At 50.5% G+C, this 24,875-nt stretch overlaps 1 protein-coding gene across 1 annotated transcript; it reads left to right on the top strand.

The window, feature by feature from the left end:
• The first annotated feature begins 1,625 nt into the window (after nt 1–1,625).
• On the top strand, nt 1,626–24,614 carry SLCO2A1 (solute carrier organic anion transporter family member 2A1). Its single transcript, XM_042878250.1, has 14 exons — nt 1,626–1,952; nt 8,989–9,126; nt 10,680–10,842; nt 13,367–13,582; nt 15,265–15,363; nt 17,087–17,220; nt 17,900–17,981; nt 18,988–19,152; nt 19,468–19,657; nt 21,592–21,751; nt 22,824–22,993; nt 23,516–23,580; nt 23,729–23,849; nt 23,958–24,614. Exons 1-14 carry the CDS (start codon nt 1,641–1,643, stop codon nt 24,076–24,078), a joined length of 2,136 nt encoding a protein of 711 aa, XP_042734184.1. The 5' UTR covers nt 1,626–1,640; the 3' UTR covers nt 24,079–24,614.
• The last annotated feature ends 261 nt before the right edge of the window (nt 24,615–24,875 follow it).

Here is a 24,875-nt window from a genome sequence, read left to right as displayed (position 1 = left end):
GGTCTTGAGGCTCTGATGCAAGTAAGGTGACCATCCCCCCAGTGAACGATTTACATGGCCGGGGGGGAGGGTGAGGGGTGATAAAAAGCCCCACAGTGGCATTGAGGTCTCCTCCCAGTTTATGCTTTGGCCTTGCACTCCTCTGGCCCTGGGAACCTATCCCAAAGAAGAAAATTGACCCCGGTAGCTGCATAAAATGGACTGAATCTGCCAGCACAGGGCTTCTCCTGCCAGACCCAGGACATAAGAAGTATCGCCTAATGAAGCACCAAGATGAGGATCTGCAGCCAAGCTCCCTCCCCTTCTCAGCGCCATAAATCACAGTCCTTCTGTGCACTCATCAGCAGCCAAAGCTGTAACACTGGAAGAGAGAAAACACAGTGCAGGCACGGAGGCACAAGCCTTGTTTTCTCCTCGGAGAAAGCCAAAAGGGGATCGCAGCTGGAGTTTCCCTTTCAGTGAGATAGAGGCTGGGAGCCGTGATGGTGCCCTGTGGTGCTGGGTGGGCTGGGCAGAGGCTGAGCACACATCTCTGGGGGCATTGTAGGGGAATGGCCATGACAGTATCCCTCTGCTTGGAGGGGAATGTGCATAAGATGAGGTTGTTATAGCAAAGTGAGCATCATGCATCTGTGCAGGACAAACTGAAGTGCTGGAGCTGCTTGCCAGTAGGTCAGGTGTCCCTTGGAAAATGGCTTTGGCAGCACATGGGGTGATGAGGAGGTGAGTGGAGGGCTGTGAGTGTCACAGAGCTGGGCTTTCTTTCTTTGCTGTGATGCTGAAACTTCATAGCCATCGCATCTGCTGGGGGGGGGAGGGGGGAGGAAGGAGAGGTGGATGAGGGGGCTGAGTTCAGAGCTAGTAAATCTGGGAATGGTGGCAGTTGGGGAGAAAGGGAGGTGGGGAAGCAAGTTGATTGCTGTACTGCAGACTGGGAGTGCCCACATGTCCCTGCATATAGTGCTTGCAGGGCATGGGGAAGGCAGCACCCTAAAGAGTTATCCCATATCAGTGCTGATTTCCCCACAGCTCTGCAGCTGAGGGCAGCCTGCAGGTCCCTCTCCCATGGTGTCAGGCCCCCTCTCGTGGCCAGCGGGCACCTGTGGGTGGCACTGGGTGCTTCTGGGTCTCCTCCAACCTCCTCTGCCCTCCTTTGCTAGGAACCCCCCTGTTTGGGGAACTTGTACCCGTGGAGAGAGGTCACACCCACCCTGACACTGCTCTACCATTGCCACATGCTTGGGCAGGGGCTCCCCCTCCTCAGGACCCACCAATGTTGGCCCTCCAACACTGTTCTAGCTGGGATTTGGGGTCTCCAGGCTCTGGACAACCTATCTGGCTCACTCTCTCCTCACTTTACATAGGGAAAATAATTCTGATGAAGCGCCTGACACCAGCTTCTCCCCCCTCCCCCAGCCCTTCTCCCTCTGACACTTTTTCTCCTTTGCGACAATAAATCAGTGCTCCGCATAAACAAAGCCCTGGAGATCTATTCCTTAAAACAGCTCCCAGGAATCACACAAACGCCATTCTTCCACGCAAGAAGGGCGGGAGGAGGTTGGGTTAATTTTCACTCTGTGACTCCTTGCCGGAGGGAGGGATCTCTCCTGCAGTCCCCATCCCCAAAACACCCAGACCCGATGGGCTCCCACCGGCTCGCCGCACGCCCGCGCCGGCTTCCTGCAGCTTTAAAGTTCCCTCTACACCCAAAGGAAAAGAGGGAGGAGAAAGGGTTTCATCATCGCTCCCGAGTGTGGACTTATAAAAACTTTGTGCTCACGCTGCCTGGCTCACTCATCGGCTCACCGTTTTCGGAGCAGGACGGGCCAGAGCCCTCACGAGCATATCTGTTGGGGTGCACCATGGGGGTCCATCCCGAAGCTGCCAAGTCCCCAGTGGATGCCCCCAAAAGCTCCAGCACCTGCTCCCGTGGTATCTTCTGCAACATCAAGGTAAGGAGCGGCGATGCGCGAGGAGGAGGCTGGCACAGATTGCGGTACCAGTGCTGAGACCAAGGCTGATAAAAAAGGGGCAGAGAGCAAATCCTGCACCCCGGCCCCAGATGAGGTTGCAGAGCACCAGGGCTCGGTGAAAGCAGCATGATGTGCTGCGTCCTGTACACGGCGTGCTGCTGCTGGGGAATGATTAACCACATCCTGGTGCGAAAGCAAAATGCTGCCCCAGGACTGCGTCCATTCTTGGCGGGGAGCGGGGCAGCTTTGGGAGCGGTGGAGATGGCTGTGGGGTTCTCTCATGTTGTTTCACAGCGCTTGAGGCAGCGGGGTGCAATGTTGGGGTCCTGGTGGGGGACCCATCCCTGGGTGTGCTTCCCTAGCAGCATCACTGAGCACACGTCTGCAGTGCTTTTTGGATTAGAGCAGCTTTAGTAAACCGGAGAATGAGGTCTGGAGTGGGGAGGAGTTTGGTTTGCTGTCAAGTGCTGATGTTTTGGGGTCACAGGCAAGCGCACCAGCAGCACACAGGGAGCTGGTCCTTCCAGTCCTGCATCCCTAAGTCCCTGCTGCTGCTGTCTGAGCAGGTGACACAATTGCCCTTGCTGGCTGGAAAGACCCATATAACAGAGCATAGTGTGGAACCTCTGATGTGTGATGGGACAGGGGGCAGAAAGTGTCCCAGTGTCCTTCAGGCTGCTGCAGTGGGTAAAGCCGCAAAGTGTTCCCATACCATTAGCGTGCAGGGGTTTGTCATTGCACATCAGAGGGGTGATGTGCACTGTCTGGATGGAGCCACGTGTTGGGGAAAAGCTCCTGGTTTTAAGATCAGATGTGTATAAAGTGACAGGTGATGTCTTTCCTGAGCTGCTTGCTCTTCCTGCACTGCAAGGTTTGTTTTAAAAATATGCGTGCCTTAAAAAAACAAACCCTGCTTCAAGGCAGTAAAGAAAGTGGAGGCTGCCAGTGCTCTCAGTTCCCCAAAAAGGGGTAGAAAACAAAAGCATCAGGATGGAACTTCTAGATCTGGGAAGCTGTTTTGAGATGAAGGACAAGGTGTGCAGTAAACATCCTATCTGCACAATAAGCCCTTGGTGTGCTGCAGGCAGTGCGTTGGGGAAAGTTTGTGTCTGGGTTATGTAGGAGGGCAGAAGGATGGAATGTCCCAGCGAGGTCCCCCCTGCTACTTCCCAGCACTGTGGTCAATGCAGAGGGAATGCTTCTGGTGGGAAGCAGTGGGTTTGAGCAGGCTGCGGGGATTTGAAAGGCAGGACGGGGTCGCAGCTCTGTGGCAGCCCTGCTGGGATGCAGGAGGAGATGCTCTGTGGCTGAGGTGCTGACACACAATCCCAGGTGAGTGCTGTGCCCCACGGGGACACGGCTGGGGGCAGTTCCTGGTTGGTTCTGTGAAAGTTACTGTGTGTTGTGCATAGGAATCAATGACCAGACTGCAGTAGCTCTGGGGCTCCCTGCTGTGATACTGAGCAGCACCACTTGGTGCAGCCCATGGGGTTTCTGCCTTGTATCCCCTCTCTGGAGCAACCTGATCTCTGCCCCTGTTTCTCTGTGTGGAACATGGGGGTGCTTGAAGCCCTTCAGAATTTGGCTTCTCATTGCCTCAAAGAAAGATAACAGGGTGCAAAATGCCTTCCAACAGCATGCCAACCGCCTTGCCCAAACTTAGGGTTCTTTCTGAGTCATTATCTATTTGCAGTGCCACTTTCCAACTACAAATGGTTCAGCCTCTTTTTGCCTTAATTGTCTTAGTTGTCTTTTGTGCACTAATCTAATTGGTAGCTAATTGTTTGTCCTGGGTCCCCAGGAACATGCCAAGGAGGAGGGCTCTCTAAATATCCTGTTCTTTAGCTGAGCTGTGCTGGTTTCAGCTGGGAGGCACTGGGGAGCAAGCGGCAGGAGGTATTGACCCTGTGTTGAGTGGGAGAGGAGCCAGAAGGACAACAGAGGGTTACTGTCACCAGTGTCAGCTGAAAGAAGCTGAGAGTAGGTAGATCTCCCCTTTCTAGACTGTCAAGGGGGTCTTCTGCAGGAGAGGAATGAAGCCTTGCCTTGGGGTCTGAGGTCCCAACAGTGCCAGGGCAAGTGTTGTTCTGTTCTTCAAAGGAACTGAAGGAATTTGTTGAGGAGAGTGCATTTCAGAAGATAGGAGATGTAGGAGTTGTTGTGCTCCTGCATCCTGTTGGAAGAGATTAGGAGTCTCTGTTGAAATGTTGGCCAGAATAGAAGATGCATCGAATCAGTGGTATTTATCCTGAAGACAGAATGGCTTGATGCTGGCGAGCAAAGCATTGAGCATTCATGATGTGTCGGGGCCACCAGACCAATCAAGAAACTCAGGGGGTGTTTCCAGTACTGGGTGCTGTGCAAGGAGGGATGGTGCCTTGGAGAGATATGTGGTAAAGAAGCAGCAGGATGAAGGACAAGTAGTGAGAAGCACCTGGAGCAAGTGGGGTCCTCAGCACTTGTGGTTCTGGGCTTTGCGCATCCAAGGCTGTGTTTTACCTGGGTTTCACGGGATTGCATTCTAACTTGGAAAAAGTGCCTGGAAGAACATCAGCAGCAAGATGGGGAAGAGCCAGAGGATAGAACAGGTTGGAAAGCTTAGTGGGATCAAGGTCTAGGAGACACGAAGCGAGTCGATTTTATGAGGGGTGAGGTGGTTCTGTGCCCAAACACAGTCAAGGAGTGGTCAGCGGAGATAAGATTATCAGAAGAAAAATAGGAGAGGAGTGTCGCTGATAGGGAGCTGTGGGTGTGTGGGAGGAGTGTTTGCACATGTCTGTGGGGTTGGGAAGACAGAATGAATCTGAAGCTGCCTCCGGGAGATCGTGGTCAGAGCCTCAGGCAGCGCACAGAGAAAGTGAAAGCGAAGACCCAGCCATGCAGCTGGTCTGCCTGCAGGAGTGGGATGGCTGCTTGCAGCATGCACCAGATATTGCAAGCAGAAGTGCTTCCCAGGAGTGAATACCTTATACGCTGAGGTCTGACCCCCACCAAAAAACTCCTTCTTCATTCTGCAGTGCACCTGCGCCGCATGGCAGCCACATGCTGTCCCCTGGAGCCTCTCCCTGTGCAGTTGAGCAAGGCAGGGCTTGCACAGAGCTCAGGATCCGCCAAATCCCACGTGTGCCTGGGCTGAGAGAAGAGCAAATATTGTCTTTGCACTTGACAATTGGTGGTTGTAAAGCTTGGATTACTTGGCAGTAGATGTTATTGCAACTAATCACTAGGGAAGCCGCATGCTCTAGACAATCCCCGGCTGTTTTATTTGCTTATTTGTTTATTTTTTTGCAAGAGAAATAAGATTTAGGAGCCAGCTTTACCATTGGACCACACTCCTGGCTCTGGGGTGTTGTACTGAGGAACGTGGTGTGTGGCAGGCTATTTGGTTCCCTCGATAGAAACTGTGGGGTTTTTCTGCTCTTTTTTATTTCTACAGAGATGTAGGCACTGCATGTAGAGGGCTATCTCCCCCCGTGTGCCCGTGTATATCCAGATGAAATGGGCAGGTTGGGGTCTCCTGCTTTGGGTGATAAATTTAGAGCTGCTCCAACCCTCCAAATGGGAGAAGGGGGTGAATCTCAGTACAATGAGGGCAAATTCACGACCCAACATTCCCAAGACTCAGCCGGAGCCTGTTGGTCTCCAGTAATGGATGACCCTTTCCAATGAAGTCAGAAGGTTTGGATTTGGCCCTCAGAAACACAAAATACACCTCCAAATAGCACTGTGTGGACAGAAAGAGCTCACAGAGCGTCCTTACTCCTCATCCTTTCCAAATATTTACTCCAGCCAGATTCACTGTGCGTCTCCCCGCTCTTGGCCGCGTCACGCCTCGGTGTCATTAATCAGTGGAGAGCAGTTTGATGGGCTCTGCAAGGATCTCCGCTTCTTTTTACGGCTCCCCAAGCAGCTGTTGTGTCCACCTAATAAATTAGGCTCTGGCTCTTTCCATCCGAGTCGTTAGCAACCGGGCTGCTCCCACATTAGCACTGATGTGAGGGCAGTTGAGACAGGGCGAAGAGGTTGCACAGACTGGAACATGGAGCTGCTGCTTCTGGGGGCCTCCAAGGGAGACTATTGATGTCCATTTGTGTCGGGCTTCAATCAGTTCTAGGCATCTTAAGAGCAGTACAAAGTAGCTCAGTCTATGTAGTGAGAGCAATGGATTTCAAAACAATGCTGTTTGTTGTGTTTTTTTCCCCCCCAAATTATTCCATCATCTGGAAGGGAAAGCCCTTCCTTTGGCACTCGTTTGCTTCTCCAGCACACTCCCTCCAGGCAGGGCTGCCAGGGTGAAGACACTGAGGAAGAAGGTGAGCAATAAGTTTGGAAAGGAGTGGTGTTATCAGGGCATGAAGTTGTGGAAGCAGATAATGGATCCTTAGCTCACTGCTCCAGGTAGTAGAGAATAAGGGGCAGTGGTCGTGCTGCACTTGGCAGCACCTTAGAATGAAAGGATCATGTCAGGCTGGATATTAAGAAAAAATTCTTCTTGGAAAGAGCAGTGATGCACTAGAATGGGCTGCCCAGAGAGGTGGTGGAGTCACCATCCCTGGAGGTGCTCAGAGCTGTGGAGATGTGGCACTGAGGGATGTGGGCAGTGGCTGGTGGGGTGGGCTGCAGTTGGGTCTGCGGGTCTTATGGGTCTTTTCCTACGTAAATGATTCTATGATTCTATGAAAAAAAACCCTTAAGATCATTGTATCCAACCATAAGCTCAAAATTCATTAAGCCACCATCTTCCTGAGCCCTGGTCCCCGCAGAAATGTGCTGGGCTCCCATCCATAGAAACACTTCATTCTTTGAAATAATAAGAGATCTGAATCTTGTTACCTTGCTTTGACTCTGACCCATGTCAGCACATGCGTGGCAGGTTCATGTTCTTTTCTCATTTCACCCAACTTCCCAAGCATTTTATTGGCTGCATTTATGATGCCAACCCAAAAAGCCTCTTACGAAACAGCTTGTTTTTCATTACAGCCTGTTTTAAAGTCCAGTCTCAGCATACTTTTAGTTAGCTGTCAGCTAAGACCAACGACAGTGGTGACAGTGTGCTATCTTATGTAAGCAATAATGGAGAGAGAGCGCCAGGAGATACGTGAGTAGGGTTGGCAGATGCAGGAGGTGGTGTGGGGCAGTGCTGCCCCAAGACTGGCAGCTCCAAGGGCACACATCCAGCCCCAGGAGCCACAACCTGCTCCGTTCCCCAAATGCCCACCCAAAGGATGGGCTCACCCCCTCCCTCTGACCTCTCCTCTGCCAACCCCTGCACTTCTCATCCTTAGAGCAGACTGACACCGCTGAGCTGAACCCAGCCACCATGATCCATCCTCCTCCTTCCTGAGCACCACACTCATGCCTGTGCTGGGAGAGCTCTCCTACAGCTGCTCCACATCTCAGGCGGTTCCGGCTCTCCTCCGATTCCCTAATGCTTCCTTATTCGAATGACTTCAGTAAGGTCTGGCCAGAGCTGCGGGAACAGAAATTAATGTTCTCTGGCAGCAAGATCCCCTCTTCATTTCTCATCCTCAGAGTCAACTCTGCATCAGGCCAGCTTGCTTGGGTTCATTAATTACACACAAGCCCAGGCCAAGACTCGGGAAAGTGAAGGGGTAGGTCCAGCCATCAGCAGAAGGACATGTGCTCGGAGGTGTTTTTGGGTGCAGGAGTGGATGGATGTCTGGTTTAGCTGTTTCTTTTCCATTTTGTCATCTGCCCCGTTTCCCAAGTCACATCCCACATTATCACGGAGGCATTTTGTGTTGGTAATGTCCCAGCCTGGGACCTTGCCCTCTCTTGCTCAGCTGACACAGTGCCAACTGTGCACATGGTGTGTCTGTGTATCTGCACATGGTGCTTCTGTGTGTCTGCTCACGCTCTGCCAATGGGGAGCTCCTGGTCATCACTGTGACCCCTCATTCCTCTTCCTCTATCCATCTTCTATTTCCCTGTGGTCTCTAGGTTATTATGTCTGCTCTTGTCTCCTTTTCTGTTTGTTACTCTTTTGGATGTCAAGCTCTGCCATCTGACTGGTTCCATTTCCCTTGTGGAAGAAGCATCCCAAGAAGCCACCTCTTTGTCCTTAAGGACAAGACATGGTCAATTTCATTCCTTCTTCATGCCAGGAGACCAGGCTGCTGGGTGCCAATGCCATTTCAAATAAATAGCCTTGAGGAGCGTTGCTGTTCCCCTGTCCAGGACATAAGGAATTTGTCAGCACTTCAGTACCTTTGATCCCCCCATCCATCATCCTGGCCTTCCTGCCGTTATCTCCATGGGACACGCTTCCGGTGTTCAGCAAATATTTGATTTCCTGTGAATTTAAATAAAAAGACCTTTTCCCTTTTTTTAAAAAAATGATTTTAAAATACTTCTGGCACCAGACAGGACACATTCCATTCCAAAGAAAATAAAGGAAAACTGTTCTGACTAAATATAGATCAAAAGACACTGGTGAGCTGCCTCCGCATCCCCAGCCAGGAATGCTTCCCTCTCGCCGGCCACCCTGTCTCTTCCCACCATGCTCCTGCCCTGGCCCATCAGCTCCTATGTTCCCTCCTCCACTCCAGGGATGCTCCATGACCATTTGGTTGGGTTGCTGGCCCGGCTCCGAGACTGGCGTGGGGAAAGATGCTGTTTTTAGAATACCACGGAGGTCTTCCAGCAGCAAGAAAGCATTGGAAAGCATTGGTTTTGTTCTTTCCCTCTGGGGTGTTTAAGGCCTTTAAAAATGCTTTCCTCCATCACCCCGGCCAATTTGCCTTACAGCCAAGGGAACTCAAGGGACCACTGGGAAGGAGTGGGTCTCGGGGAATGGAAAGCAGAGCAGCTCCTTTTTGGCTGCAGTATGGCACCATGGCACCATTGCTGCATGCTAACCGTGCAGCCATGTTGACCAGTTGCCCACCTCTGTCCCTGTGCATACATATCCCAAGCCCCTCACGCAGTGCCCAACAGCTACCTGTTGGCAGGGCAGCTGGTGGTACTGATTGGGTTGACACTTTTTTGCCCACAGGTTTTTGTGCTGTGCCATGGCCTCCTCCAGCTGTCCCAGCTCCTCTACAGCGCCAACTTCAAGAGCAGCCTCACCACCATTGAGAAGCGCTTCGGGCTCTCCAGTCTCTCATCGGGTTTCATCTCCAGCTTACATGAGGTAATTGGGTGAGGTGTTTGTGTGTGGCCCCAAGGGGTGTTCAGAACAAGGGGAGCTTCCCAGAATAGGGTCTCGGGGTTGTTCTCCTGGTGTCACCAGTACCCAGCCCTTCCCCCATCTCTCCCAGCTATTGATGGCCCTATGGCAAAGCGCTGTCTGTCACTGACACCAAGTTACTGAGCTGACCTCAATCTAAACTGTGTCCAAAGTGCAGATCAGCTTCTTAAGAAGCTTCAGGGTGGAAACAGCCTTGATTTAAACCTGACACTTCATGAGTGGCCACTCAATGACAAGATCATTAGGCAGTTCTGGAAGTATGGGCAGATATGCCACCCTTTGAGGTATATGCCATTACTCACTTACTCCTCTGGAATAAATTCTCTGGATTGTGTTGTCACAGATTGCATCCTTTCTGCTAGCTCTGCACAGCCAAAAAAGTGCTTGTTGGATGCCCAACTTGCCTATGGCTGCTCTTCTTGCATGGGATCTTTGACCAATGAGCTCTGGGCACTGAGAATCCTCCTGGGACCTTGGAGATGTAGGTACCCAGATCTTATCCCAACCAGTGCATGCATCCAAGGCTAAAAAGAAAAATTCAGTGGAGGACTTCCCACTGATTGGAACTAGGCCAAAACCACAAAAAAGAAGAGATTCATTGTAGAGAGCTGTAGCATGTCATCTGAAACTGACATAACAATGTCTTACAAAGTATTCTCCTGCTCACAGCAGCAATACATCAGTAACCCTTGTGCTCCTTATCCAAATTGTTTAAACTCATGTGACTTTATGCTTGGAGATGTAATACCAAAGCAAAATCCAGCATCCCTTGGATTGAAATCTTTGCTTGTCTAGTCTGCAGCAATTCCAAGAACAAAAACCACAAAGAGACAAAGAAGGGAGCCCATGTAAACATGTATAAAAAGAGTATATACATACATATGCTCATATACATGCTAGGGTTAAAACGTATAGCTTGTCCCAAGCTGAGAAAAAGCCATTAGTGGTAATTTTTGTGTGCTCATCCTGTAGTTACAGTTTGCATACCAAATAGGCTGAATATTTACACATCTTTCAGCTGATCAAGGAAGATGAGACTGTTGATTATGTCTGTGGCTGCAAAGATCTAGTGTCACAAACATTTGCAATGAGCTGTACTTTGTACCTTATCTTGTGTTTGCTCAGAATTATGGGAATGCAGGTGATGAACTAAGTTTCTTGCTGGATTTGAGGGAATCATCAGGTTTTTGCCACGTCTCAGGAAGTGGGGAACATGTGGGTGGTGAGCAGAGCCCCAGCCAGATCCCAGGCAGGTCGTGAAGCAGGCAGTGATGACAAGGGATGCACACAGGGAGCTGGGGCCTGCTGGCTTTTGATAAGAAGGAAGCAGTCATTGCTACAAATCTGTGGGCTGAAGCTGAGGGTTGTTTTGTTCCACCTCTTAGGAACCACGAGTGACCGAACAAGCTCTCTACTCATTTGGACATGATCACGGGGGGCTTGATTTCTCTGTTACATCTCCTAATGTCCTCTCTGTTTCACTTTGCTCTTTCCAGATTGGCAATGTGGTCCTCATCATCTTTGTCAGCTATTTTGGTAGCCGAGTGCACCGCCCGCGGGTGATTGGAGCTGGGGGGCTGCTGCTGGCACTGGGAGCCTTCCTGGTGACCCTGCCCCACTTCCTCTCAGACCCCTACAAATACACCACACATAGTGTTGGTAAGTGCCCTCACCCTTCCTGAGGAGGGGATATTAGGAGAAAACAGAGCTGGAGATCTTCCCTTGGTTCTGTTGTGACCATGTGGGTAGTAGCCATGCACAGGAGAAGAGTAAACCAAGGGCTAAGGGCTAACATCACTCTTGGCTCTACAGATAGTTGCATCTTGAATTCATCCTCCGTGGGCACATCAGTGCTGTGCTCCACCAGCACAGCTCCACCAGTTGTCTTGGTGTGGGATGAACAACCTCAATTCATCCTCTGTGGACACTCAGATGTCCTGGTCTCCTCCTGCTTGTGTCTTCCCAAAATACCTTATGGTGTTGTAGGACATCTGAAGGAGCACACATAATTGGTTGAGGCCCAACCACCTCGCAGGAGCAAAACTATGAGCACAAAGCACAAGTACAGGATGTAGCAATCCATTGTACAGTTCTGGGTGGTGACACCACTTCCAACCTGTTCTTGCCTGCAAAAGTCAAAGAAAGGCCAACAGCAAAGATGTGACTGTGCTTCCCCAAGAAGGGGAGGGCAGTTGTATCCACCCCACATAGAATTCGGAGTGCTTGGAGGGACTTAAGGCACAGATTTACTATTTGAAGCCCAACTTTGGTATAGGTTTGCAACCCCTTCTGAATGTGATAAAAGCACGGGGTATCCCTTCTGCTTCTTCTGGACATCATGCTTGGGCCACAGTTTTGTTTTTGGAGACGATGCTTATATCCTTATAACTTTGGATGAACCCCTTCAGTTGTGTGATTTTCTTGGGGGGAGGGCAGTGGTGCATTTAGAAATTTTGGATATTAGAAAAAACTCAGAAAGAGAGGAAACGCATTGTCACACAGTGCCCAGGGAGGTGAGGGAGATGCCTGCAGGTGTTCCAGAGCTGTGGAGATGTGGCACTGAGGGATGTGGTCAGTGGGCATGGTGGGGTTGGACTTGGAGGTCTCAGGGGTCTTTTCCAACCTTAATGATTATGTGATTCTATGATTCAGATTCCCAGAGGTGCTCTCACCGCAACAGTCCTGCCCCCATCAGTCTTGTAGGGATGGCTGGTGTTTGGCAAACTCAAGATGTTTGTAGCCAGGGTGTGTGTTGGCTCTCACGTGCTCTGAGCGCAAAGCAGTCCATCTGGCTGATGAGAAGGCTTCAGAAAGGAGGGCTGATGTGTATGCCCTGTTCCTACTTTAGCCAGTAAGAGACTTAATGGCTTCTGATTTAACTGAGCAGGCTTTGGGAGCCAGCTGGTGTGCGTTGATGCCAGCTCCTGTTTCAGAATGCAGTACTCAGCCAAGCTGCGTTCCCCATGCTGTATCAGCAAGGGGATGGCAAAGGCAGGAGCCATGGCTTTGCCGGGAGCCGTTGGGTCGCTTTGGCTGTGAGTTTGCCACCACAAGAGGTGTTCACGGTCCGCCTGCTCAGCACAATGGGACTCCAAGCATGGGCAGGGAGCATAGCACAGGGAAGAGATCTGCTCACAAGTTCCTCCCACCCCTGCTCCCCCCTGAACTCTGCTCTGCTCTGCCAGGTGTGGGAAGGCTGGTGCAACCCAACCGGGGCTCCTGGTCCCACCAGTGAGCACAGATTGTTGGCATGGAAAAACCAGTCCTGGGTTAGATTGTCCTTGTTTAACTTCTCTCACTGTTGGTGCCATAAAATCTTTATTAGCCAAAGAGGCTCCTTCTGTCTGGCAGCACAGACCCTCCTGGCCACGCAGCTGCAATTGAGCTCGCACCAGGAATTTTGTGGTGACTATTAGGAATGTACTGCCACAATATGCCAATTAGAGCCCCTAACCACCGGGCAAGCATTTGGATCTCTCATTTCTGCTTGCTCAGAGGCATATTATGTGAGTTATTATACGAGTCAGGAAGATCAAAATGTTGAAAAAAATTACAAATATCAATAATAACAAAAAAAGCCAGAAGAGGAAGAGCTAACAGGAGAAGACCAGAGCTTAGTTTGTTTGCTCAGTAACACAGTCATTTTGCAGGCAAAACAGGTTTTTCCATCCATTGCTGAATATTTACACTTTCCCACCAGCTCTGACACCGTCTGTCCAAGGGCTGCTGTCACTTGGCTGAGCCCAGCACTGCTGCAGCCACAGCAAAGAGGTTTTTATTCTACGCTGACAGCCTGAATGTGACTCAGTGGAATGGGGCTGCAGGGCTGACCTTTCTCCTCAGCAGTTGCAAAAATTACTTTGCTCCCTTCTTCTTTAATGTGATAAAACCCACAGCTGGACTCTTTGCTACCCTGAGCCAAGTGCAGCACCCCAGGGGGGTAAAGGTGATGAGGAGTGCTAAACAAAACAAGCAACCCATCCCAACTCCAACAGCATGCACCTAGGAACGGGCTTGGAAGACACCTAATGTTTGCAGATTTAATGCAGCTGTGCAGAGGAGAGGTGGGAATTAGGGTCAGCCTGAGCCAATTTATCACTACACTCCCCAGCAGAATTGATGCAGGAGCTGGAGGAGGCAGGAGTGTGCTTAGCTCTGTAATGCTCTTTCTTTTCTATTGCAGGTAACAAGAGCCAGATCCAGGCTGAGCTTTGTTACGTGGAGAACAAGTTTGTGTGCCCGAATGCCACCCAGGACCCTCAGAAGGAGGCCAGCAGTATGTGGGCAATGATGGTCATCGCTCAGCTCTTGGCTGGAATTGGGACAGTTCCCATTCAGCCCTTTGGGATCTCCTATGTGGATGACTTTGCAGAAGCAAACAATTCTCCGCTGTATGTTGGTGAGTGGGAAGAGTGTTGTTTTGTGTCAGTTTTTTTTCCTTCCAGCATTCAAGCTGAGCTGGAGAGGGACTCCTGGCCTCCACGGCATAGGGTGAGCATACAGAGGGACTCAGGTGAGGTCATCCCCATGACAGTGCCCCATTCCTTGTCAGCCAGCTGTTCTATATAAGGTTTTGTTTATGGTGTGAGTGCTAGGAAGCTAAAGAACCAGAGCAAGGGGATGAGATGGTTGAGATGGAGCTTCTCACTTGTGTTAATGTCTGGGAGAAACATTCCACCATCCATGGGCAGAAGTAGTAAGGGAGCCTTCCCTGAGGCCATTGCCTGTTCTTACAGAGCATCAGTTCACTGGGCTTTAACCAGAGGTATGATGGCCTATAGGAGCTGGTTAATGCAGGTTTTGCAGCAAAGCTGACAATTTTGCCATGGAATTGGCCATCTGACCCTGCCTGGTGCTTGCTCCCAGGCTCAGGAGGACTTCTGTGCCCAAAGGGATGGGAGCTGGTATCGGTCTACACTGCCCTTTTTCCACATGAATGGCAAAGCCCAGCTGGGGCTGGTGTGCTTCAAGTTTGGTTATTTGAAAATCTGATACTGTTAGTTATTTTAAAAATCTGATTTCCCCTGAGTGGCAAACAATGTCTTCAAAGCAGCCAATGGCGTCAGCGTGATTTAGGAAATCAAAGCAGATGCTCCAGAATAAGATAGGCACTTAAGGAGAAGAGAAAGCCTTTGGGCTTGGGCTCCCAAGGACAGGCATTGAACAAGCCCTGAGGAGCTTGGCAGCGTCTTCAGACTCATCTGGCATCTTCTATAAAGGGCTGGTTGGTTCCTGACTGCATAGGTAGTCATTTTAGGGCCATGGGAATGTCCCTGTGCATCTAGGTTGCCTTAATACAATGTAAATGCCATTGGTGCTTGAGTCTTGTTATGTTTTAGGAGAAAAAGGAGCCTCTTCCAAGAAGGAAAGTCAGATCCTCTCATTCCAAAGAAGTCAAAAGGAAACATTTTGACCTCATGGGTTTGGTCTGAGCTATCTGCTTTCGGGGCAGGAATAGGTCAGAAGAACCAAGGGTGATTTGCTGCCCTTTCTGCTCCCCCTGAGTCATCGTGTTTCACTTCCACTGATGTTTTGAACAAACAATTTTTGCTTGTCTCTAAAAGAGTGAGGTGACAGCTTTGTTTTTTGGGTTCTTTTTTTTCCTTCCATGTGAGGGTTAGAGTCTTAATCACCACAGGAGCCCCAGAACCACATCGTTACCTTCCTGCAGTTCAACCTGCAGCTCCCTGCTTGGTCACAGAGAATCACCAGTACTGTCCGTATAGCAAATCCACAAGATAACAGGAAAGACAAGGGGGAATGGCTTTAAACTAAAAGAGGGGGAATTTAGATTGGATGTGAGGAAGAAATTTCTTACTCAGAGAGTGGTGAGGCCCTGGCACTGCTGCCCAAAGAAGTGTGGGTGCCCCAAACATGGAGGTGCCCAAGGCCAGGATGGATGGGGTCTTAGGCAGCCTGAGCTGGTGGCGAGTAAGGATGGAGCTCAGTGATCTTTAATGTCTCTTCCAACCCAAGCCATTCCATGATCCTACAATTTTTCTTCTTTGCATGTTGTAGCATCGTTGTTTCTCCACGTCTGAATGAGGCTGTGATCTACTCACGCTCTGCTCTTTTTCCCAGCCATCCTCTTTGCCATCGCAGTGTTTGGCCCCGCGTTTGGGTACCTGCTGGGCTCTGTGGTGCTGCGGCTCTTCGTGGACATTGGCAGAGTTGACATGGGTGAGTATTTCCCAAGTCAGGATGGTCTTCCTTAAAAGTTCTCTGTGAATCAGAAGATTGCTCTGAGAGGACTGGAGGTAGAATGCACTCCTTACTCTTGTGACCCAAATAAATGGACCTGGGATAGCATTCCAGGATCACTTCTACATCATCTCCCCACAAGGAAGGCTATAGGTGGACCTGTGGTCACCATGGAAGCATTGCCTTGCAGCAGGGACACCCCAGTGTCCTGCTCAGTATGGTGGTCATTGCTGCCCGCTGCTCCCATGCTGAGGAAGTGCAATACTGCACAGTGCCAGAGAGGATCAGGAACACCTGAAGCATCCAGCAGGGAGAAGACAGCCATGGGGCAGCCGTTGTCCTGCATGTCGGTGGGAAGTTTTGATTCAGGTTGGATGTGAGAAAGATCTTCTCCTAGAGAGTGGTCAGACACTAGAACAGGCTGCCCAGGTGGGGTCACTGTCCTTGGAAGTGTTCAAGAACCACCGAGGAATGTGGTTTAGTGAGCAATACTGGTGGTAGGTGAGCACTGGACTAGATGACCTTAGAGGTCTTTTCCAACCTCAGTGATCCTGTGATTCCACTCAACCTCCTGCCCACCACCCTTCACCAGCATCTGCAGGTTTGGAACCAAGCTGGCACCACCGCAGGGCTTATTTCCTCTATCCACAGTATGTGCTTATTATTCCTGGTAATTTAATCACTAAAGAATTCTCCCTGGCTTCATCAATAATGTGGCTTTTCCTGTGTTTCCTTTGAGAGATCAGAGCCTGCCTGACATATTTGTCCCGTGCCTGATAAGAATAATAAATGAACCCAAGACAGGAAACAGCAAAAAGCCTTGGCTCGCACCCTGTGGCAGCAGACAGATATAGCATCTCCTGCCTGGTCGCTCCATGATGACGTCCACATCCGCAGTGGATTGGTGCCTTCAGGGCAGTGAGGAATTGTTCAGTGGGGTGGGGGTCACTACTTCTGTGTCCTAGGCAGGAAGCCGACCCTGAGCCCTCCCAAAAAGTCCCTGCAATGGGGAGATGCACTACTTGTGCCAAGCCAAGCAAGCCTTCGACCTCTGGTGAACAGCCGGAGGATGTCCACATTGGGATGGAGCAGTGCTTGTCTCTCCTCCTTTTTCCGGACCAAGGGTGTGAGCACCCGGGGTTTTGTCCACTCGGGAGCCATTCTCATTAGAAGTGTTCTTCTGCCAGCACTATGTGAGGCTATGTGACTTAGTGAGCCTGAAGCGGTGGGAGAACAGACATTTCCAGGAAAATGGCTGTGCCTTTCCTCAGTCCCCATCTCACCCGGGCAGCCAGGGAAGATAGCGTGGTCCCAACCCAACCGTGTGCCCGGGTAGAGGAGGTTGGAGCCGGGACCCTGTTGTCACCTTCTGGCTGCAGTGCTTGGGCCTGTGCCATCAGTGTGCTGTGATGTTGATTATATGTGTCCCGTGGGTACTGGTGAGGCTCAGAGCAGTTTGGGTGGGGACTAGTGAGGAAAGCTCATCCACACCCACATATATGGGCAGAGGGACTCACTGATTCCCAGAAGCCAGAGCTCATCTTGATATGAGCTGGTAGGAGCTCTCGCCTCCCTTCATTTGCCACACCAGCAGAGAGACCCATAGGCTGTGCTCTTTGTCCATATTGACATGGACATTTTCCCCTTTTACCATTGGACTTGTACAGGCAGAGCTCTGATGACAGGTCTTTGTGTCTTGCAGCAACAGTGACCCTGACCTCGCAGGACCAGCGATGGATTGGAGCCTGGTGGCTGGGGCTGCTGATCTCCTCCGGGTGCTTGGTGCTCACGTCCATTCCTTACTTCTTTTTCCCTCGGTACATGCTGAAGGGAAAGGTGAGGCTCCATGTCTTAGCATGGTGGCTGCAGGTCTTCTTAGAGTTCCTCTTCGGTAGGGGTCTGTCCCCGGTGACTTCATCCTGCCAGAGTGTTCCACTCCCTGTCAATGGCAATGACCGTATCTCAACACCCTGCCACAATGCCTTCTGTGAGGTTATAGTCACTGTTTGAAAAATGGGCTTTTTGTTTGGAAAAAAATAGGAAAGAAACAAGGCAAGTTTCCCATTAAAATAAATAAGAAAAGACATAGAGCTATCAAAACATTCCACTTCGGTATTTTCAAAGCCAAGCCTCATTGGTTTCGTTTCAAAAAAAATAGTGTTTTGGGGGATTTTTGGTCTTGTTTAACCATTGATTCTTTAAAGGTCAAAATCAAATCCCAAATATTTCAGGATTATAGTATAAGGATGCACCAGACCGGAGCTGGCCTGTCTCCAACTTCCATTTCCCCCTTTTTTTTTTTCCAGAATTTAAGAAGAAATATCTTCCTTTTGGTCAGAGTTCAAAGCTTTCCAAACTCTTATAACCTCTCTGAGTTGAGTCTTGCTGCTCTACTCAAGAGTCAAAGATGCCCATGATGGGCTCTGCTGCTCCCTGGCCTTGCTGAGTCCTGGGGCTGCACCAGCCAGGCACCCGCGCTCCTCTCATGGCTGGATGCTCTTCTCTTCCTCTCCAGGACCCAAGCTCAGAGGATGGCATGCTGAGGAAGATGGAGAAGAGGGAATTTGAAGAAACCTCCCTGCTGGAATTTATCAAAAGTAAAGAGCTGACATTTACAGGCGAGGGTGGATGGGGGTGCAGGGAGGTGGCATGGCCTGTATCCCATGTTAGCCTGGGCTGGGTGGACACTAAGACATCAGCATTTACAGGTTGACCTCAACTGTGTTGGGTGGAGATGCCAGTCAGGCCCCTCCAAGGCCATAGCACATAGGCAACATCCTTCCCTAAGGACTAATAGGATGAGAGAAAATGGCCTCAAGTTGTGCCGGGGGAAGTTCTGGTTCAATACTAGGAAAAACTTCTCCAAAATACTGGTGATGCTGGAATGGGCTGCCCAGGGAAATGATGGAGTTACTCTCTCTGGAGGTGCTCGAGAACCGTGGAGATATGGTACTGAGGAACTTAGCGGGCAGTATTGGCGGTAGGTGGATGGTTGGACTGGATTATTTTAGTGGTCTTTTTCAGCCTTAATGATTCTATGACTGCTGAAGGAGGGACGCTGCTTCCCTCCTGCTCGTAGTCATCAGTATTGATGTTTGAATCATTTCTGATGGTAGTTTTGAGGTTTTTACATGACATGAGGCTCCATAAGGAGCCATGGGGCTGCTGGTGCCACAGCTGCTGCCTTGAGGTTGCTGCACCTCGGCTCACCATCTTGTTTATGAGTAGCTGTTGGGATTTCACTGGTGAGAGGGATTGCATGATGACCTTTCTTAAGCTCATAATGACTTGTTTCCAGTTGAAGTCACTCCCTCTCCATCCACTGCAGTCACATCCTGTGGCCATCAGCCCCCTCCTCTCTATCTCATTGAGCTTTGATGGATGCTGGCACTCAGCTAGAAGAGGAAAGCTAATTAGAGGCCAAATAAACAGACCTGCCTCTGAGAGGCCTGGAGTCAGTCTGCCTGGGCTGCAAGACCAGGATGTCCTGGCCAGGCAGGGGAACGCAATGTCCCATCAGGAAACCACACTCTCTTCCTCAGCCACAGGAGCCATGTCGGGACCTTGTAGCTAAAATTTGCTTTTCCTGCTGTTTCCTCACAGGATTCCCGAAGATCTTCCTCAAGCTGCTCCTCAACCCCCTGTTTATCCTCCTGGTGCTTGCTCAGTGCAGCTTCTCCTCTGTCATTGCGGGTCTCTCCACCTTTCTCAACAAGTTCCTGGAGAAGCAGTACGGTGCTACCTCCTCTTATGCCAACTTTCTCATCGGTGAGCAGGGAATGACCACATCTGTTCACTTGCTCTCGGGGGCCAGAGCAGCTCTTGTTGGAAATGCACGTGGGTGAAGCAGGTCTGCATAGCTCTGATGCTGAAAGAAATGATTATGCACCAAGGCTTGCTTCTACATCTCCAAGTGAAACTCCTGAGGCTGAGATTTCCTATAGGTGCCAACTGTTTGGGTCTTGGTCTATCTTGAGTAACAGTCCATGGATTCTCCCAGCCACCACGAGGTCCCTGACCTCCAGCCAGCAGCAAGGTGCCTGGCAGGCAGGATGCCTGCCTGATGCCTTCGTTCCTCTGCAGGAGCCGTCAACCTGCCAGCAGCAGCACTTGGGATGCTCTTAGGAGGAATCATCATGAAACGCTTCGCCTTCTCCCTTCGGGCCATCCCCCGGTTCTCTGTGGTGGTACTGGTTTTCTCCATCCTCATCTGCCTGCCCATTTTCTTCATGGGCTGCTCCACGGGACTCATCGATGGGATCTACCCCTCCAGGTAACACAAGCACTCGGGTTGTTCCGAGCTTTGTGTTCCTCCCCTCTCCAGCTCTTGACTTGATTAAGGGTCACTCCTGGAGGAGAGATAAGCACTATACAGCACAGAAAACTTGGAAAGGCATTTATTCCTGATTTTTCAGAGTATATTTTTCTCTCTAGCCCTGGATTTCTAGGGGGAGAGTAGTAGTGTTAGTGCCCATGTCCACATGGAACATGCTGCTCTTGTTCCAACTGGACTTTCTGCTCGCTTGGGTGAAAACCATTAATTGCTACCCCATTTTTTTTATTTTTATTGTTTAGTTTTTGAAGTGATATTTAGACTCTACCCCACTCCACAGGCTTTCTGTGAAGTGCATCATGCACAGGTCATTTGCACCGTCAGCATATCTGCAAGGCACTTTTGTGCACATTTCCCTTTGCCAGCAATAAAGCTCCCATCCCATGGTACAGTGAGGGACAGAGCTCTTCATACCCAGTTAAAATAAGACAAAACAACAAACTCATGCCTGGACAGCATTTTAGTATTTTGTCTGTATGGCACGTAATATTAATTCAGGATCATGCAATAGTCTGCTGAGGCATTGTTATCCCTGTTGGCATCCTCATTGGCTTTTTGCTTGAGAGCAAGACTTTGTGCCTTCAGCTCAAGCTCAGATGCCACTTGCTATACTTTGGAAGGCATCTTAGCTTCACAGTGCTCATCTCTTACTGGTAATATTAGCCCTGCTAGCACTCACTGGACTTGATGGGGTTTGCTGGTGGAATGGGAGGCTGGTAGGTGGACTTGCATGACAAAAAGGAGGCTGGAGGAAGGCAGAGTTTGATTTCATGTTTGCAGCCACTGTCCTTAGCTCACCTTCAGCTTTTTCTGCAGTTCAGTGTAGCACATGAAATGGGCGACATGAAGCTGTAGGGTCTGGGGAACTTGGTAGATCTTTCAACCTCTAGCAGCTCTGGAGCTCACAGAGCTACATGCTGTCTGCATGCTGAGACATGAGTCCATCTGAGAGGCATGGGACTGCTTGGGAAAGGCCATAGTGGAGTTGTCAGTGCTCCCATTTGCAGCAGCTGCCTTGTGCTGGCTGGAGAGGAGCAGGAACATGACAGCATTGCCTAACCCACCCAAGGGATCGTCCCTTTGGATGTCACATCCAAGCAGATCCTTCCTTCTCATCAAAGACTTCAGGAGGGACATGCCTCCCAACAACAGTTGCGTTCTCCATTTCCCACAGTCCCAGTGCTGTCATCTTCTCCCCTCTGCTTCTCCTGCAACACCTGCAAGAGTCCAATACTCAAGCTGCTCTGACCACTCCTAGCTGTAGCCCTCAGAAACATGAAAACACCATTCCCCTTGGGCTCCAGGTGCTGTGAACCAGGTGGGCATTGCCCACCAGCCCAAGGATGGCCCCCAGGGCAGCAGGCAGAGGGTGCTGCTCCAGCAGCTGAGCTCCTTTGGGTAGTGAGGCAAGACAGAACAGATCATTCAGCTTATCCTCTTGCCTTACACACTGTCATCAGGTTTGTCTGGAAGCGAGCCCATCTCCAGTTGTTGTCTGGATGGCGTTTCCAGCTGGGGCTCCTCGCACATCTGTTTGTGCGGTTTTGGATGGAGCCCAGATAACATTTCTCCAGGCGTTTGCTGATTAGTTTTCAGCTGGGGGAAAAAAAAAAAAAAGTGTGTGAGCACTTGTTTGCAGACATAACATAATTACAGGCTGCTAAGTTCCCTGTACACTGCAGAGGTACCTGCAGGGGATAGGGGTCTGGCACAAGGCCAGCCTGCTCCTGGCAGCATCCCAGCACACATAGGAACAGGGAAACTGGCTAGCTAGGAAGAGGACTGGGGAGGGACATCTTTTTTTCCTATTTCTTATTATTATTACTTTTTTTTTTTTTTTTTTTTAAATTTTTTGTTTATTTTCTCTTTGGCAGAACACAGAGTTCCCAGCCACAGGTTAAGGCGCCGAGTGGGTGCCGCTGCTCCCAGCACATCTTTCACCCGGTGTGTGGAGAAAACAACGTGGAGTACATCTCACCCTGCTTTGCTGGCTGCACCAACAGCAGCACTGACTCCTCAGCTCCCACACAGGTGGTGAGTAGTGGGAGCAGGATGTGGCCACCATGCTGAGCTGTTGTGGCCGTGCCAAGAACCAAAGAATTTCCAGAAGGTTTGAGGTTTTGCTATGAGTGCACCTTGCTTGTTGTCACAGTGAAGACTAGCAGTGCTGTAGGAATTTGGATGCAGTAGAGCCGTTTAGATATTTGAATTATTCTTCAAGGAACTAAGAGAGACCTCTTGATCAACTGCCCTTGTTGACTTCAACTTGATAGGACAAGGGATGATGGCTTTAAACTAAAAGAGGGGAAATTTAGGTTGGATGTGAGGGAGCAATTCTTTACACAGAGAGGGTGAGGCCCTGGCACTGCTGTCCAGAGAAGTGTGGGTGCCCCATCTCTGGAGATGCTCAGACTGGGCTGGATGTGGTCTGAGCACTTGAGCTGGTGGGGAGCAGCCAGCCCATGGTAGGGGTGGGACAGGGTGTTAACCCTTCTAGATCTGTCAATTCTGAACAGAGAAGGTCTTGGGCATGAGGTGGTGATTAGTGGTCATATTGGCCATAGTGACCATGAGGTAGTCAAATTTAAAATGAAGAAAGCTGCTACAAAACCTCAACCCTGGTCATGGGAGAGCAGATATTAGGCTGCTCAGGAAACTAGAGTTAGTAAGATCTCCTAGGAAAATTGCTTTTGAGCAGGAAGGCTTGGATCTACCTGAAGGGTAGGCAGGCCCTACCTTGACTGGAAAGCCCTGGGTAGGAAATGGTGGCATGTCCCCTTGCAGGAGGTCAGGACACCCAACAGGATGCCATGGCCACATCATTGGAGCTGATGCTTCCATCGCTCCTTTATCAAGTGGTGTGGTGACATAGAACCACAGAATCATTAAGGTTGGAAAGACCATTAAGATCATCAGGTCAAACCCCAACCTATGCCTGTGCCCATTCCAGACCGTGTCCCTCACTGTGGCATCTACCCTTTTCTTGAACACCACCAGGGACAATGACTCTACCACCCCCTTGGGAGCCTATGCCAGGGTTCCACCCCTCTCATAGCATGACTAGGGGAGTTTTACATGTTGGTTTGTTTTCAAATGTTTCCAACAGATCTACAGGAACTGTTCCCAGATCTCTGCTGGTAGTGGGTTGTCCTCTGCCAAGACGGGCTCCTGTCCACTCAGCTGCTCCCACATGCTCCTCCCTGTCATCTTCCTCATCTCCTTCGCTGCCCTGGTGGCCTGCTTGTGTCACAACCCCCTCTACATGATGGTGCTACGGTGAGCAGTGGGCAGGGGAGTTTGTGGGGCGACAAATTTCAGCTACGTAAGGATCTGAGAACAGTTGTTCACCATTTGATCAAGTTTTGCAGGTTTCTCTTTCATCAGTAACAGGAGGGTCTCAATAAGCAGGAACCCCCTTGTTTTAATGCTTTGAGTGCTCTTGCTGAAGAGCAACCCCTTCCTCCACACCCCTGGCTATGAAATATGGCAATTCCCTAAACAGTAGAATGTTTCCTATTTCAGCAACTCCTATTTCAGCTCTTCCTTACAGTTTATATCAGGGAGAATGGAGTAGAACCTCATTTAAGAACAAAACCCTATGCTGTAGCATCCCCACAAATTTTCATCCCAGCAGCTCTCTGGGCTCCTCCTAATCCCCATGGGGTCATTCAACCACTGTTCTCCATTCCAAACTGGAAGAACGGGGGAGAAACCAGGTCCATGGCTATGAACCTGACAGTGAAACCAGAAGAGCACTGCTGCCACCAGCTCTGACCTCACCTGGCTTCTCCCTTGCAGGGTGGTGAACCAGGATGAGAAGTCATTTGCCATTGGCGTCCAATTCTTGCTGATGAGGTTGCTGGGTGAGTGACCGCCTCCTGATGAGGCTGGGGGGTGACAGGGCACTCTGAAGCTTGCTAGAGGCACAGGAGGCGTGTGACCTCCTTGGAGGCAGCAGGTGAAACTGGCAGGAAGGGCAGAGAGCCTGACCCAGCCCTCTCTTCTCCAAAGCCTGGCTGCCGGCTCCAGCCATGTTTGGTGCCCTCATCGACTCCTCCTGCATCTACTGGCAGAAACAGTGCTCACAGCGTCGCTTCTGTGCCTACTACAACAATGACTTCCTTCGCAACAGGTACCTGGCCTCAGCTGTGGCACGCGGAGCTGCCATGGGGACAAGTCCCCAAAGCTGACCTCTGGAGCCACCTCCAGATAGGGCATCTCCCTCATCTTCTCTTCACAGATACCTGGGGCTGCAGGTGGGATACAAAGTGGTGGGCACCATCCTCCTTGCCCTCATTGGCTGGAAGGTGAAGAGGAGCAAGGAGTACAACGTGCAGGAGAAAGCGGCCGGCCTGGTGTAACTGCACAAAGACTGACTGCACTTCATTCCCCACCACCAGCACTTTGCCTTTTGGGGAGTTTGGTCGATTTCTCATTCTTTTGTAATGGAGCAACTTCAACATAGCAGCTCCTCACTCCTCTCATGACAACCCAGTCTGGGGAGAGAGCATCTTTGTGATCCCAGCAAAGGACAATCCCCACCGGTCCCAGCTTTGGATGCAGCCCTGGACACATTGGGGACCAGCTCCTCCAGGTGGGTCATCCAGGACTCACCCATTGCTTTGCACTCCCAGGAAGCAGATGGGGGCTGTGTTCCAGCCTGGACCCACATACACAGATGCAAGCAATGGTCCTGCTCCAGACAGGATAGGAGCAAGCAAGATTGCTGCCACATCCTGGTGGCCTCCCTGTCTGCCCCTGCCCATCCCTCTTGTACAGGTCAGCACGGACATGAAAAGTCATCACTTGTGGTTTAGTACAGAACATTTTGGAAAGGGTTTGACTGTTGTGTTTGTTTGCTTTTTTTTTTTTTTTTTAAATAAAGGTCAATTTTCCATGTGCTGTGTCGATTCCCCCACACCCTGTTCAGAGCTATCCCTATGGGCAGGCACAGGGGAACATCCCTGCCCCAGTGATGGGATAGAACTGAGTTGGGGGAATAGAGCTGAGTCTGGAGGGCTGAACTGGGCCTGGGTGATGAAGGGAAGCTGCAACAAGACAGGGTGGGGAGGGATGGAGCAATGCAGGGAAGCTCAGCATGAGCCCTGTGACCCTAACACTGCTAAGCAGAGTCAACGCAGAGGGCAATAGGGAATGA

This window comes from Lagopus leucura, unplaced genomic scaffold, assembly GCF_019238085.1.
Source record: "Lagopus leucura isolate 7727_CA_CO unplaced genomic scaffold, USGS_WTPT01 Super-Scaffold_100021, whole genome shotgun sequence".
NCBI lineage: Eukaryota > Metazoa > Chordata > Aves > Galliformes > Phasianidae > Lagopus > Lagopus leucura.
Note: the sequence above shows the minus strand (reverse complement) of the source record. Positions and strands in the feature narration are given on the sequence as shown.